Source organism: Pteropus medius, unplaced genomic scaffold, assembly GCF_902729225.1.
Source record: "Pteropus medius unplaced genomic scaffold, Ma_sr-lr_union100, whole genome shotgun sequence".
In the NCBI taxonomy this organism is placed as follows: domain Eukaryota; kingdom Metazoa; phylum Chordata; class Mammalia; order Chiroptera; family Pteropodidae; genus Pteropus; species Pteropus medius.
In genome coordinates this window covers 14,217,034-14,231,399 of record NW_024349797.1, presented here as the reverse complement: position 1 = coordinate 14,231,399, position 14,366 = coordinate 14,217,034, and the positions used below count along the sequence as shown (strand labels likewise).

At 39.9% G+C, this 14,366-nt stretch overlaps 1 protein-coding gene across 1 annotated transcript in view; it reads left to right on the top strand.

The window, feature by feature from the left end:
- The first annotated feature begins 461 nt into the window (after positions 1-461).
- Positions 462-14,366, top strand: part of NRDE2 (NRDE-2, necessary for RNA interference, domain containing) — a 43,407-nt gene continuing 29,502 nt past the window's right edge. The window contains exons 1-3 of the mRNA XM_039884008.1: positions 462-621; positions 9,859-9,967; positions 12,111-12,341. Of these exons, the coding sequence (XP_039739942.1) occupies positions 528-621; positions 9,859-9,967; positions 12,111-12,341 (434 nt within the window). The 5' untranslated portion in view covers positions 462-527. The remainder of the gene's footprint in view (positions 622-9,858; positions 9,968-12,110; positions 12,342-14,366) is intronic.

Sequence of the window (14,366 nt, the reverse complement as noted above, 5' to 3'; positions counted from 1 at the left end):
TTGAACTTGATAAGACCTTGCACTTTGTTATTCCTAAAATATTCAAAGTGGCAAACGAAACTTTAGATATCCCACAGAGCTTTGAGTTCGACCTGCAGTTACAACTCACACAACGTATAACTTTAAGAGCTTTCCACAGACCAGACACAATGTTAACTAAGCACCTACCTATCTGCTCATTTAATTTTTAAACATTTGTAGATGCGAAACTAAAGCTTAGAGAGTTTGATTAATTTGACCCATTTAGTAAGTGATGGTGTGAGTTCAGGAGTGGAAGTGGAATCTCAACTTTCTAGGACTTTCTGTTCTGAACAACTCTACCTCTCAACCTTCGCGTTTCCGGCTTCTCGCAGAAGCCCGCAGGTATCTATTACTGGAAAGTGCTCCTGTCCCGCCCCGCTCCTTTTCGCCCCGCCCCGCCCCGCCGGGTCCTGGGTCAAGCTCGACTGAGCGCCAGAAAAACCACATTTCCCAGAGTGCACCGAGACCACGAAGGCCTCACTACCGGCCGAACGCTGACGCCATTTATGTGTCGGGGAACGGCGGTGCGGCCTGTCATCATGGCCCTGTTCCCGGCCTTTGCGGGCGTTAGCGAGCCTCCCGATAGCGGTTCCCGGAAAGGTAAGCACGCAAAAGGGATGAAGAAGGCACTCGGAGGGTTTAATTCGTAGTTTCTCGGTCCCAGGCCTCGGCCCTTGCCTTGGATTTGTTGATCCACCTGTGTCCCAGAGTTCTCCGCGGCGCTGCAAAGACTTCTGGGAAGGGCTCCTGTCTTAGTCCTGGCTTCTGGTCCCGGCGGCTTCGGGGCTAGAATTTTAGAGTATGGAAGGAGAAAGGCATAGGAGAGACCCTAGAGCTGGGAGTTACATAATATCACTGTCTCTGACCCCATTTTTTCTCTGAACCTCAGTTACTTCACCTATAAAACGAGAATGATGATACTCTATATCTCAAGGAGACTCCTGTTGCAAATGCTGCATATTCTTTTCTCTCTTATTTCTGAAATGCTTATTGGGTTCATATCCTTTGGCAGGCCTAGAGCTAGGGGGTTGGGATCAGAGCCTAGTGAAACAGTTGCTTTCCAGACAGGCACAGCTGCTGGGAATGAGAACTAACATTTATTTATTAAGGGCTTACTGTGCACCAGACATCATATATTTTATTTAAGCCTTAAACATTCTCAGGAGATCTGCGTTGTTAAAAATTGAGGCACATACAGGCATACCTTGTAGACACTGCTGGTCTGGTTCCAGACCACTGCAGTAAAGTGAGATGTCATCTTTTTGCTAGTGGAGGGGCTTCTTTTTGCAAAATCCTCAACCCGCCGTGAAGTGCAGTAAAGTGAAGCTCAGTATGCCTGTAGCGAATTGTAATTTAATTAATCCTAAATCATGCACTTATGTGGCAGGGTCAAGTTGTGTCTGACACCTCTTTTATATCCACTCATGGCTACTATACCTATGTTTTGGTAACATAATTGTGAGTAATTTCACATATAGTGTAATTTTGGTTATCCTTTTACTGTCTAATCTCTGTGGTCAGGGAAAGTGTTTGTCTATTCATCGTAGCATACTTAGCCCTTAGCACAGCCCCCAAATATAGTAGGTGCTCAATAAATATTTGCTGGATGTATATAGACCACTAGTAGGTACTTGGCAAAAAATAGCAGTACGAGGTAGGATGTTATAAATGTCAGGTGAGCTACAGAAACAATGACTTCTGACGAGAGATTCAAATAAGGCTTTATATAGGAGCTAACTTCTGGAGTGGGTCTTCAAGAGGGTAGGATTGGACAAATAGAGTTAGTGGAAAGTCATTCCAGGGCCTGCAAAGGCATGCAAGAAAGGAAGCGTGAGACCTTTGCAGAGAACTACAAATAGTCTAGTTTGGAAATATAGGGTGTAAAGAGCAGCGCTGGGAAATATGATTAGGACTGGTGGTGAGGGAGAATAGTGACTTGAATAACAGGCCAAGGGTTTATCCTTTTATTTTGGGAGGCGACATGGAGAGTTTACAGGGAAGTGTTGCTCTTGTCATTTACCTTAACTAGTGTTTGTCGGATATCTCTGGGTATCCAGGATAATGTTTGTAAAGGGCTTTTTATAAAGTACTTAAGTTTGAAAATTTAAACACATTGTCACTCTCAGTGAAATTAACTATCATTCTTTAATATCACCTAATTGCCAGTTGATGTTCCAATTTCCAAACTTGTCTCAAAAATGGCCTTTTACAGTTGGTTTGTTCAAGTCGGGATCCAAAAAAGATCCAAGGTTGTATGTTGTGGATATGTCCCTCAGGTCTCTTTTTAATATAAAAGTTTCTCTGTCTCCTCCATTTTCCCTTGTGATTTATTTGTTGTGGAAACTGGGTCATTTGTCCTATACACATTTCCCACCAAATTCTCATGATGTCATTTAATGAGCTTCTCTATCCCTGTAAACTGGTAATCAAGAGAGTTAGATTCAGGTATAATTTTTTTTTTAATTGAAAATACCTCACTGGGGGTTCTCTGCACTTGTTATTGAATCAAATCAGGAAGATCTTCCTTCTAGTTTTCTCTTTTATAATATAGTGATATTAATATTGATCAGTGGATTCATGGACAGCCTGATTCATCCATTATGAAGCTGCTTGTCAGCCTTTCATCTAATGATGTTTGCAGCCATTTATGATTATTGCTTAAATCCATTATTTCTGTGGGGTTACAAAATGGTTATTTTCTAATTTTAACATTCCTCCTATATTTATTAGCTTCAGTTATTCTATAAAGAACTTTTTCTCATACCCCGAAATACAATTTAGGCAGAAAAGACATGATGAATGCTTGCTTTGTTCTGTCAGTTTTCAGAATAATGAGTGAGGGTCTCTTTTGGAGGTGACCAATGAAGTGTTTCTTTTTTTTCCCCTTTTCATTATGAACTCATGAATTTTTGACATATTTATACTTCAACCCATTGTAGATATAATTTTTCTAGTGCTCAAATTGTCACATCTTCGGCTAATGGGAGCCTAATAAAGTTGATGCCTATGTCTTTTTGACATGGCCCAGTTGTGTCTAATCACTTCTTTGCTTTCTGGCCTAAAAGAGGCCCAGAGCTTGTTGCTTACGTGTTCTGGAATTGGCTAATCCTCCAAGGAACCTTTTTTTTTTTTTAAGTTGAAAATGGTATGAGTATGTTAAAACCACAATTGGATGTTATAAGTACTCATTGCACTGGGTTGTCATTGCTTCCAGACATTTTTAGTGGTTCTAACCAGGAAGAGAAAACTACATCATGAGTTCATATTGATATTTCCAGTCCAAATTTAAGGTTGTGAGATTTTTACTTAATTTATTTGATTTAATATTTGTATTTCTTTCCTCTTATGCCAAAAATTTTAGTTCCTGGTGCCATTAGTACAATTATGTATGTGTTCAAAATAGCAATAGTAATATGACTGATACTAAATAGTTTAATATTTGTTTATGGCGCCATTTGTCTTTAGGACATATCCCACAATGGTTATGCAGTCAAATTACTGTGTTATAAAATCTCTTGAAATAATTCTCTGTGTGGTTTTGTCACCAATTGATATCTAATTAGGTACATTTGTTTTCAATTTTTAGGAATTGCTTTTATTTTTTTATTTAATCCCTTTCATAATGTGAAAGTTTACATGGTTTCAAAGTTGAAAATATAAACCAGGTATATTCAGAGGAAAAAAGCTTTCTTTTCCGTTCCTCCAACCTGTTAGTTTCCTTCCCAAACAGGTTAGAATTTTTATTAGTGAATGATATCCTTTCATTTTTTTCCCCTTGATATGAGACACCTACATTTCCCTTCTTTTTTTAGATGCGTAGTATTCTGCATTTTGCCTTAAATTCCAGAGATCATTGTACAGTGCGTAGTCTCCTTCTGTCACTACCTAATTTTGCCACCATCATCCCCTGGATTATTACAACCACCTCCTAGTCTCCCCATCTTTAGCCCTCCCTTCACTCCCTGAATCACTCTCCACACCATAGGCAGAATTTTAAAATGTATTTATTTTAAAACACTATGTGCCATTCACTGGTCTAAATACTTTACAAATATGAACTCACTGAATCATAACAACCCTATGAAGTCTATACTAGTATCTGTATTTTTAAGGAGGAGGGAATGGAGGCCCAGAGCCAGCAAGTACCTTGCATAAGGTCACATGGCTAATATGACTCAGAGCCAGGATTTGAGCTCAGAAAACCTAGCTTCAAAACGCCTGCTCTTAAACACTGCTCTTCGCTGCTGATCTTCTGAACACGATGTGATTTTGTCACCCTTGCTCAAAGCTCATACTTAGGGTAAACCCAAACTCGAATGCGTTTTTTAAGGCACCTAACTTCTCCAGATTCATTTCACCTCCCCCCACCCCCACCTGCCTTGCTTCTCACTCACTCCCAGGGGTCTAGGCCTAACAGCTTCCTGTTTCCCAGAGAGTTGTGGCTTTCTCACTTCAGGCCTTTGTATCAGCCATTTCTTCTGCCTAGATGCTTCTAAGGGGCGTATTTAGATCTGAACTGAGCTGTTCTCCCTGGCAGCTTTCTCTGATAGACCTAGTTAGGATTAGGGAACCTATCATGTGCTCTCATTATACCCTGTATATTTTCTTTGTCTTGGCATTTGTCACATTGCATGTGACTGGCAGTATGTCAGCTCCCCGAGGATCATGTTGGGTTTGTCTTGTTCATTGTGTATTCCTAGCACCTAGAACAGTGCCTGGCTTTCAGCAAAGTGCTGAATGAGAGATTATTTTGCTCAAAGTTGCACAACTAATAAACGTTAAAGCCAGTATTTGAACACAGGTTCTTCTGATTCCAGAACTTGTGTTATAAACCACTCTATATTAGAATGGTGGGGTTCTGGTTGTTTATACATTACCTTTGGGACCCCTGAGTCTTTTCAAATTGTGGGTTAACTCTGTGCAAGAGCTGACTTTGCTTAGGTTCTCTATAATCACCATCTTATATGCAGTTCTTAGCCATGTTTGCTGGCACTTTTAGTACGAATGTTTGTGCTCTAAGAGTCTTTGTCAGAAAATAAGGGTTTTGGTCAAAATGAAGAGCTTGGCTTATTCTTTTTAAAAGAACAATGCCTCTCCTAGTACATATGCTCATTCGTTTATACAATCCGCCCTGGAGATGTCCCTGGGGGTGTGGCACTTACTTGAGTTCACTTAAAAAAAACTAGCAATCAGTGCTGTTTTGTTATACTAGAATGGGGAATGGGTGTGATGAAACTTGGCTGTTTTTTCCAATTGTCATTCAAAATATGTTTTTAAAGCTTAAATCTATTCATTGCAATTCCTCCCTCCCTCTAGCTATAGCAGAATTGAATTAAAGCATTTTCACTAGTGATGGAGAAATAGTTACATAATAAATTTATCACAAAAAAACATTTCAGCTTAAAGTATTCATTATATTATTTTCTGTAAAATACGCATGCTGTGGTTCTTCCAGATACCTGCCTGGTTTTTGTTAGGCAGTAGTTCTAAAGTGTCCTTTCTGCCTGATACTTCCACCCTTCTTTCTTTCATAGGTGTGTGTATGTGTATAGCAGAGTGCTAATTTCCAGGTGAGTTTCAACCTGAGATTGATTTACTAACCTGCAGGGACAGATGGTTTGTCAGCCAGTCGGCTTCTCTATCTTAACCCCTAGGTGTGTGGTCTCCTGCCAGTCTTCCCTGTAATGTGTTACATCCTGCCTTGTATTGACATAGTTATCTAAATAAACATTTGATTTCTATCAAGGGCACTTGTATATCATGTAAGGATGTAGGTAAACATAGAAAAGGACTTTGCAATCGGATTACTAAAGCATCTTTTAATTTCAAAGAACTTTCTTGAAGATTCTGTGTAACTAAAACTTAATCGAAATGTTTTATGTGAACAGTTAATGTTATTGAGTATAAGCACTATATGAGCAAGGCCCTGGCCTATCTCGTTTACCACTGGACCCCCCAAAGACTACAGCTGTGCCTAGGCACACAGCAGGTATTCAGTACTCTAGTCTTTAATGATTAAATCTGTATTTACAATGAAGACTAAAAGAATTATAATACCTAGACGATGGCATGCTTTTGACAATCTCAAATTCCTTCATTTTGTTCAGTAAATCAAGCGCTGAGGATACAAAGATGCAAAGATGTTGTTCATATCCTTATTCATTTTATTTATTTGAGAAGTACTTATTTAGCCCCAGTTGCTCTGTCCCAAGGCATTGTGCCAGGAGTTGGGAATACAGGAGTGAGTAGTCATGGCTTCTGCCCTCATGTTGCTTTTAGTTTGGGAAGAAAGGAGTGGAAGGAGGGAGGCGAGCTGGAAACTTGGATGCAAGAGTTGTAAACCAGTTGGCGTCTTTGTTTGGCTGGCAAGATATTTTTGTTTGTCTTTTTTTCTGTTGTCACTCTATAGTGTCACTGTAATCGTTACGAACCAGGTCCCTATGAGGATCTCAATCTCAGTTGTTGACTTTTGGCGTAGAATGTAATGGGAAGACTGACAAGTGTGTAATGAGATTACAGTGTGAAAATTGGCATAGTTGCCCATGTCCTAATTGCGAGTAGATTAAGGAAAACCGACTCCTTAGTCGAGGAAGTGAAGAGCATCGCCATGGTATGGTGGAGGGCTGGGTGGAGAACCGCAGATCCGGGTTCCGACGTGTGCCTTTGGCCACGTGACCCGACTTCTTCGGGCCTCCAACTATTGATCCGTGAATGAGGGAGTGGTGTCCGGGCTGTGCTCCAGAGAACCTTCTCAGAACCTTCTTCCTCTGAACCCCCAGCAGAAGCAGTCTTGCTTTCTCCTTCCTGCATTTTGAATTTCTCTGAAAGGTTTTGGACAGTGTGCTCCTGGATTAAAAGAAAAGTTTTGAAATCTCTGGATTAGATCTCCAAAATTCCTCCAGGACTAACATCCAATGATGAGTACTTCTAATATTCCATGCATGTTCTCTGCTAATCTGCTACCCCCCATCCCCCTCCCCCCAAAAAAACAAGCAGCTTTTTGTCAGCTGAAAATACCTTTTGCCCGGACAGAAGGTCATTAGATTGAGGTGAAGGTCATACAGAGAGTCAGTGATGATTGGAGTTCAAAACCCAAGAGTTTTTAGTTCTTTATAAACCACTTTTTTTTTTTTCACAGTGATCCCATTTGGCAAAGCCTTAATTGCAACCTTAAAAACTCTTTCTTGCACCTTCTAAAGGACTTTGGAGAATCACACGCTTTATGATTTTTTTACATATGTATTTCTTTACTTTTCCTCCAAGCTGTCATCACTATCTAGAATATGTAAAAATATGCCAGAAGTATTTAACAGCATCTCTCCTGGCATATTGTTTATTCTATCTTTTCCCACTTTTCCTTTGTTTATTATGGAATACAATTATTGTGGAAATAATTGTGATCTAGGCAACAGGAAGTATTTTTACTTGCCTCTTGCCAGGAATTAGGCCCAAGGGAAGGTAACCAACCTCAGAAGGAAAAAGGAGACAGTAGAAGAAAGACTGTGTGAACAGTTGCTCAGGGCCCGCTGGGCCTCCCCTTCCCAATTACTTAATCCCGTTGAGCCTTAGTTTCCTCCTCTATAGGGTGGAGATCATAATACCTCCCGCGGAGGGTTTTGAGGAGTAAAAGATAAAAGGTGCTAATCTGGTGCTTGGCCTATAGCAAGCACTTAATAAATTAGAGTCCCTCTCTCTTTTTCTCCTTTTCCTGTGCTTTTTGTTGTACTTTGCCTCCTTAGGAATTGTCCTTCCTCCCACCCCTCTTTTCCACACATGTTTATTAAACTCCTGCCGATGTATACCAGGCATTGATATCAGTGCTGGGGACATAGCGATGGATAAAACAAAGTCCCTGTCATCATATAGCATGCATGCTGAAGTCTCTTCCTCACTAAAATGCATTTATCATTAGGGACTAGAATACAGACTATAGAAAGAACTCTTATGACTCAATAAAAAATCCAATCAAGAAATGAGCAAAGGATTTGAATAGCTATTTCTTTTCAAATATGAATGATCAATAAAATCATGATGCTCTATATCAATAGTCACCAGTGAGACAGAAATCAAAACCGCGATGAGAAAACACATCCCACCCACTAGGATGAGTATAATCTAAAAGACAAGCGGTCACAGTTGGCAAGGGTATGGGGAAATGGGAGTCCTCCTACGTCGTTAATGGGGATGCAGAAATGTGAGATGGTGCAGCCACTGTGAACAGTCTGGCAGATCCTGAAATTGCTAAACATGAGTATCTGTATGACCCAGCAGTTCTCGGTATCTTCCCAAGAGAAATGAAAACATGAGTTCATATAAAGACTTGCACGTGACTATTCATAGCAGCGTTATTCACGGTAGCCCCAAAGTGGAAACAACCCAAGTTTCCATTAACTGATGAACAGATAAAAGGTGGTGTAATGCATAAAATATTATTGGGCAATAAAAAGGATTAAAGGAGTGATACATGCTACAGCATGGATGAACCTTGAAAGCCTTATGCCAAGGGAAAGAAGCCAGTTAGAGAAGACCATAAAATATACTGGCGTTATTTGACATATAAAAATATACAGGAAGTATTTGAATCATCTCTCCTTGCATAGTGTCTGTTCCGTCTTTTCCCATTTTTCTTTTGTTCGTCATAGAATCCAGTTATTGTGGGAATAATTGTGATCTCAGCAGCAGGAACTATTTTCCAGTTGTATGATCTTCTTTATATTAAATGTCAAACATAGGCAGATCTTTAGAGAAAACGATAGATTAGTGGTTGCCTAGGGCTGGGGGTCAGGGTGGGAGAGGGGGCGGCTGAATGGAGAGTGACTGCTAATATGTATGGGGCTTCTTTTTGGGATAATGAAAATGTTCTAAAATTATTTTATGGTAATAGTTGCACAGTTCTAAATATTCTCAAAACCACTGAATTGTACACTTCATGTGGGTGAACCTTATGGTATTATAAATTATATTCCAGTACAGCTGTTGAAAAATGTAATTACCTGTCTTTCTTACAACTCCAACCATGTCATGGGTTTTTTCTCCTTGGCATATGAATGTGCCCTGCCTCTCATCCTGAAACAAAACGGGACCAAATATAAACCCCTCCTTGGGCCCCCTTGCTACTGCTTTCTTTCCTTCATAGCTGAGATTCCTAAAAGTTAGAAAATAAGTAATTTAGAAAGAGTTCATTGTAGAAGAGTTAGAAATTAATGGATAAGCAGAAAAAAAATTTTTAGACATTTAATCTCACCACTCAGATGTAATCATTGTTAACATATAATTTTAGCATTAATTAGAAAAGTTGACACCGTGTATTTTTATTTTCAAAAAGGAGTACTGTTTGTTATAAGGAAAGGCTTATGTTGAGTTACTGTGCTAAGACAGAACATGAGAATATTCTTTTAAAGAAAAATATCTTAATCTTCTGTAATAATATTAAGTATGGTGGGCTTTTAGGCCTGATTTGATTTTTTAACTTTTTGGAATTGTCTAAATCAAATTTGAGGTCATTAAAACCTAATGCTTAGGAATCCTTCATGCTCATTAAGTGTGGATGGAATGCATAAAGCCTTGTTGCCTTTTAGGCCACACTTATTACATGGCTTTTGCTTAAGCCACAGCTTGATATCACAAGAGGATTTCAGTCTTAAATATTTTAGAGTGTATTAAAGCCCCATGCCCTGTGAAATAAAAATTTCATGGATTCCCTTTGGCTTCTGTAGATTGTTCTAAATGCCTGACTGACATTGGCTGTGAATTTGGATGTCAGCTGGTAAGATGGATTTCCTGCTTTAGAAGTGTATTGAGCTAATTTCATTGATTTCTTTTCTTTTGCATGTGCAGAATTAGACTGGCTGAGCAACCCAAGCTTTTGTGTTGGAACCGTAACATCTCTGAGCCAACAAACCGAAGAGACCACAGCTCTTGTTTCTGAAGGTTCACCACCGACAAGGTAGTGTTTGTGGTAGATGTATTTTCAGTCTTTGTCAGTGTGCTGTCTACAGCTTAGCTTGGATGATGCTCCTTAGGAAACTCTGTGATAAAAGAGCTAATAAGTAAAACTCTTAAAGTAATGAGGTGATCTTTGGCTGTTTTCCCTTGCCTCACTCTTACAGATTTTTCCCCTTTGCATTGCAGTGGCCACTATGTGACACCAGTAATTAAGCCATGAGGGAAATGGCATATTGTGATCTGAAGTAACTTTACTAACCTCATTAGTAACCTTGAGAATGTTGATAAATATAGAATTCAGATATTTCTTTAGTTACATTTTCAACACTCTCATAAAATTAGAAGGAGCTCGTATAAGATAATGTGGGGAAGGGGAAGAATTCTTCTTTACCTCCTCTGGTTCTTTTTGGCTGGCAAAATAATCAGTCAACAGGAGGTAGATTGACAAGAGAAAATCAAATTTAATGTCGTGTGCATGGGAACCCCACGAGAGAATCAGAGACCCTGTACACGCGAGCGGTTCAGAGGTAGAAAGGGGGCTCGAGGTATATTAACACCCTGAGCTAGGGCTGAGGTCAGGTGCTTGGGGAACTTCAAATATCAGTGCAAGGTGATAAGAAGAGCAGACCTTTAGGAAATAGAAGTTTGCCCTGCCCTACAGATAGGTCAGAAGAAGTTATCTCTGCTAGGATTTCATTTTTTTTTTTAATGGCTGAGTAATATTCCATTGTATATATGAACCATAATTTCTTATCTAGTCATCTGTTATAGGCATTTAGGTTGCTTTCATATCTTGGCTATTGTAAATTGTGCTGCCATGAATATTGGGGTGCATAGATCTTTACGAATTATTGTTTGCAATGACATGGATGGACCTAGAGGTTATTATGCTGAGTGAAATAAGTCAGACAGAGAAAGATAAACACTATATGACTTCACTTATACGTGGAATATAAGGAACAAAAAGAACAAACTAATCAAAAACAGACTCACAAATATAGTGGACAATTTGGTGATGGACAGAGGGGTGGGGAGTTGGGCTGAGAGAATGGGGTGAAAGGTTAAAGAAGTACAAATTAGTAGTTGATAGATGGTCTCGGGGATGGGGAGCACAGCATAGGGAATGCAGTTAGCATTAATGTTGGCCAGGTGGAGGGTCAGGGGAGGGAGGGAGCACATGGGGGGATCGTTTTATGAATTATATAGATGTCTAACCAATGTACTGTATACTTGAAACTAATTTAAATAAATGAATTTATTAAAAAAAGAAAAAAATGTTATCTCTGATAATCTCTTACAGGCAAGGCCTCTAATTAAAATTCTGGGTGGTTAAAGGGTCAGGGGGAGGGGAAAGAAGTTTCTTTTCTGCCTGAAGCTGAAATGGCCTTTAGCTCAAAGCAATCTGCATACTACTGAGGCACATCTTGGAGTAGCTCATTCTGGACCCCCACGGTAACATAGGCTAAAACTTCATGATAACTTTGGGGAAAACAAAATGGCTACCTAGCCTTGAAGGAACTTTGCTGTGGGTCATTGAACTGAGAAATGAACTCTCTCGCAAATCTAGACTAGATGGTCTTGTTAACATGGTGAACCCTGGGTGCCATGTGCTCGAAAAGTGTAAGAAGCTTTTGGAAATTGGGTACAGCTGATTCATGAGAGGGAGTTGTTTGTAGATATTTCGGTAATGAGTAAGAGCCCATTATAACCTTTAAAAACAAGGGCCAGAATTAAAGTTTGGGTTTTGTTTTGTTTTGTTTTGTTTTGTTTTGTTTTGGCATTAAGGACATGTTGGTATGATATGTAGGACTGCAAATAAACTTTTTATAATGATGCTTTTAAAAATACTATATTCGATAAAATAACTGATAGATTACTTTCATTTTAAGGTGTATGGATATGAAAGTATAGGTTTAGAAGCTATTAAAATTGGAATTTCCTTACCTGGTTTTATCTTAGATCTAACTCATGTCTTGAAGGTGAGTTGTAATCCAGGAAGATACCGTATAATATATGGGCAAATAGTAAGTCTGTGTGAGCATATTTAGAATTTCTCTATACATATTTGTTTATTTGATTACTTATTTACCTATTGCTTGCCCTAATTATCTTCTGAAAGTTCTCATGGTGATTTTCCCAAACAGGAGTCCTCTGAAATCAGAGCCTTCAGATGAAAGTGATGCTAACAAAAAGCTGAAACAAACAAGCAGAAAAAAGAAGAAAGAGAAGAAGAAGAAAAGGAAGCATCAGCACCACAAGAAAACCAGGGGCAAACACGGGCAGTCAGACAGCAGCGGATCTGGGCCAGACACCGATGCCGAAAGGGACGCATCTTCCAGAAGCAGAGACAGTAAAAAAGAATCAGAGAGGCTTAAGTAGGTTTTCTATTCTCCAATACCTATGATGTTTTACATTTTTAATTTTTTTCCCTGGATTACTGCTACAAGTTAGACATTTAAATGATGATTTAACTCATTATTTACTTCTACTCAATCAAAATGAAGTCAATAAATATCTCAAGCTCAGAAAAAATAGAGCTCTACCATTAGGTCAACATAAAAAAAAAAACCCCAAATCGGAAAACTTCCATTAAAAAAATTAGGGCCATGATTTTATTTGAGAAATGTTAATTAGGCACAATAATGATTGAGTCAGAATCTGACTAAGACAAAAAGTCTTTGGGGTTTTTGAAAGATGGCACATGTGCCACACAGTGGGTGTATGGGCTGGTTTACTGCATAGTTAAGGGTTCCGTCCGTGAGGGACCGTTGGCCTCCCCACTTACAAAGAATAGAACTGTCTTCTCTTCATTGATGTATCTTCCTTTCATTCACACCCATTAACCCCCGCTCCCTGTCCCCCACTCTTTGGTTAAGGTTAATACAGCACTTAAAATACTTGTTGTTTTTGTCCTCCTTAGTTCACATTTATTTAGAACCGCCGTGTTGAGGGTATAGAGTAGCTCATGACCACGATATTTCCTTCCCTTGGGGGCTTTATTTCTCACCACCTTTCATGCTGCCGACTGCCTTGAGCATAGTGTTCAGGTCATTCTGTGAAACGGTCAGAGCGTAGGTACTTGTCATGGCTTTGCCCCTCTGCTCAGTCCCATAGTCTCCTACATAGGGACAGTTGGTATGTGGTGAAACTACTTGAATTAGTTCTCATTTAACTTTTTTTTTTCTTTGTTCATACGGTCTATAAGAGAGGAAGTTTAAGTACCCGCCTAATACATACTTAAAAAAAAATTAGCGCTATTAAGAATTCTGCGACTCTTCAGGGTTATTTGCTTAGAAGTCCCATTGATGTCAGGGAGAGCTCTGTGTAGGAGCAGATCTGGAATCTGGCCCGTAGGGTTTCTGTCGGAGAGGCAAACACCGCAGTCTCCCGGGACCCTCTGTCGTCCTGTGGGTGTTGGAGAGCACCACCGGGCCCTGGCACCGAGGGTCCAGGTTCGCTTGGTCCTCCGTGGGTCTCAGGTGCTGTACTGGCAACCCAGACTTGCTCTAGGAAGAAGAAACAAAGGGACTCAAGCAAAAAGGTTCCGAACGGGCCTGAATTTAGGTAGGCAGGAGCCGCGCCCGTGTTGCCTGCCATCGTGTCCCTCTCCAACCCCTGCTGGCCTCAGCACGGGGCCTGACACTCAGCAACATGCACTAAATATGGTTTCGATATGTGGATGAATGTCTCACTGATGTTCTTGCTTCTTTGTAGGTCTTCAGAGGGAAATATATTAATCATTGTATCTTCTGAAAACTTACCTTTAGCTCCTTGTCCTTTTTTATACTTGAGGAAAATGAGCTTTAAAAGATTTCCTGAACCCACATGGAACTTGAAAGATGGTTATTTTCAGCCTGTGCTTAACCACATCAGAGGTGATCTTTGCAGCCTCTTGATAATTTTATGATCCAGACAGCATTTTTAAGTTTGTTGATACCTTGCAGAATATCCCCAGTAAGATCAAAATAGAATGTTCTTGTCCTCTTTTACTTTCTTATTATTAACTTCTGTAGCTTCTTCCTGGGAAGGTGACTTGGAAGAAATGTTTGTTTCCTTATCGACGAGGACTAAGATGTTAGTGACTGTGTCTTTCCGTGATGTCAGGAAAGTGGGTTCATGGGGGTAATACACCACATGAGACTCTACTTCAGAGGGATCGAGGGACAATTCCCCCAGAGGCTGCAGCTTCTAATTAACCTTCATGTCCTAGGATGACCTCTCTTTACCTTCAGGTAGAGGGAGCTCCCTCCTCGCACATAGCCCAGGCCACGTCCTGCTTCCTGGCCTCAGTGCCCAGTAGGGGGAGGATAGGGCTGTTTCCTCCCCAGGGGTGGTCTGCAGCTGGCCCTTCATTTATTTTTATTTTATTTTTTATATCCTCCATTTCTTTCTGGAATGCA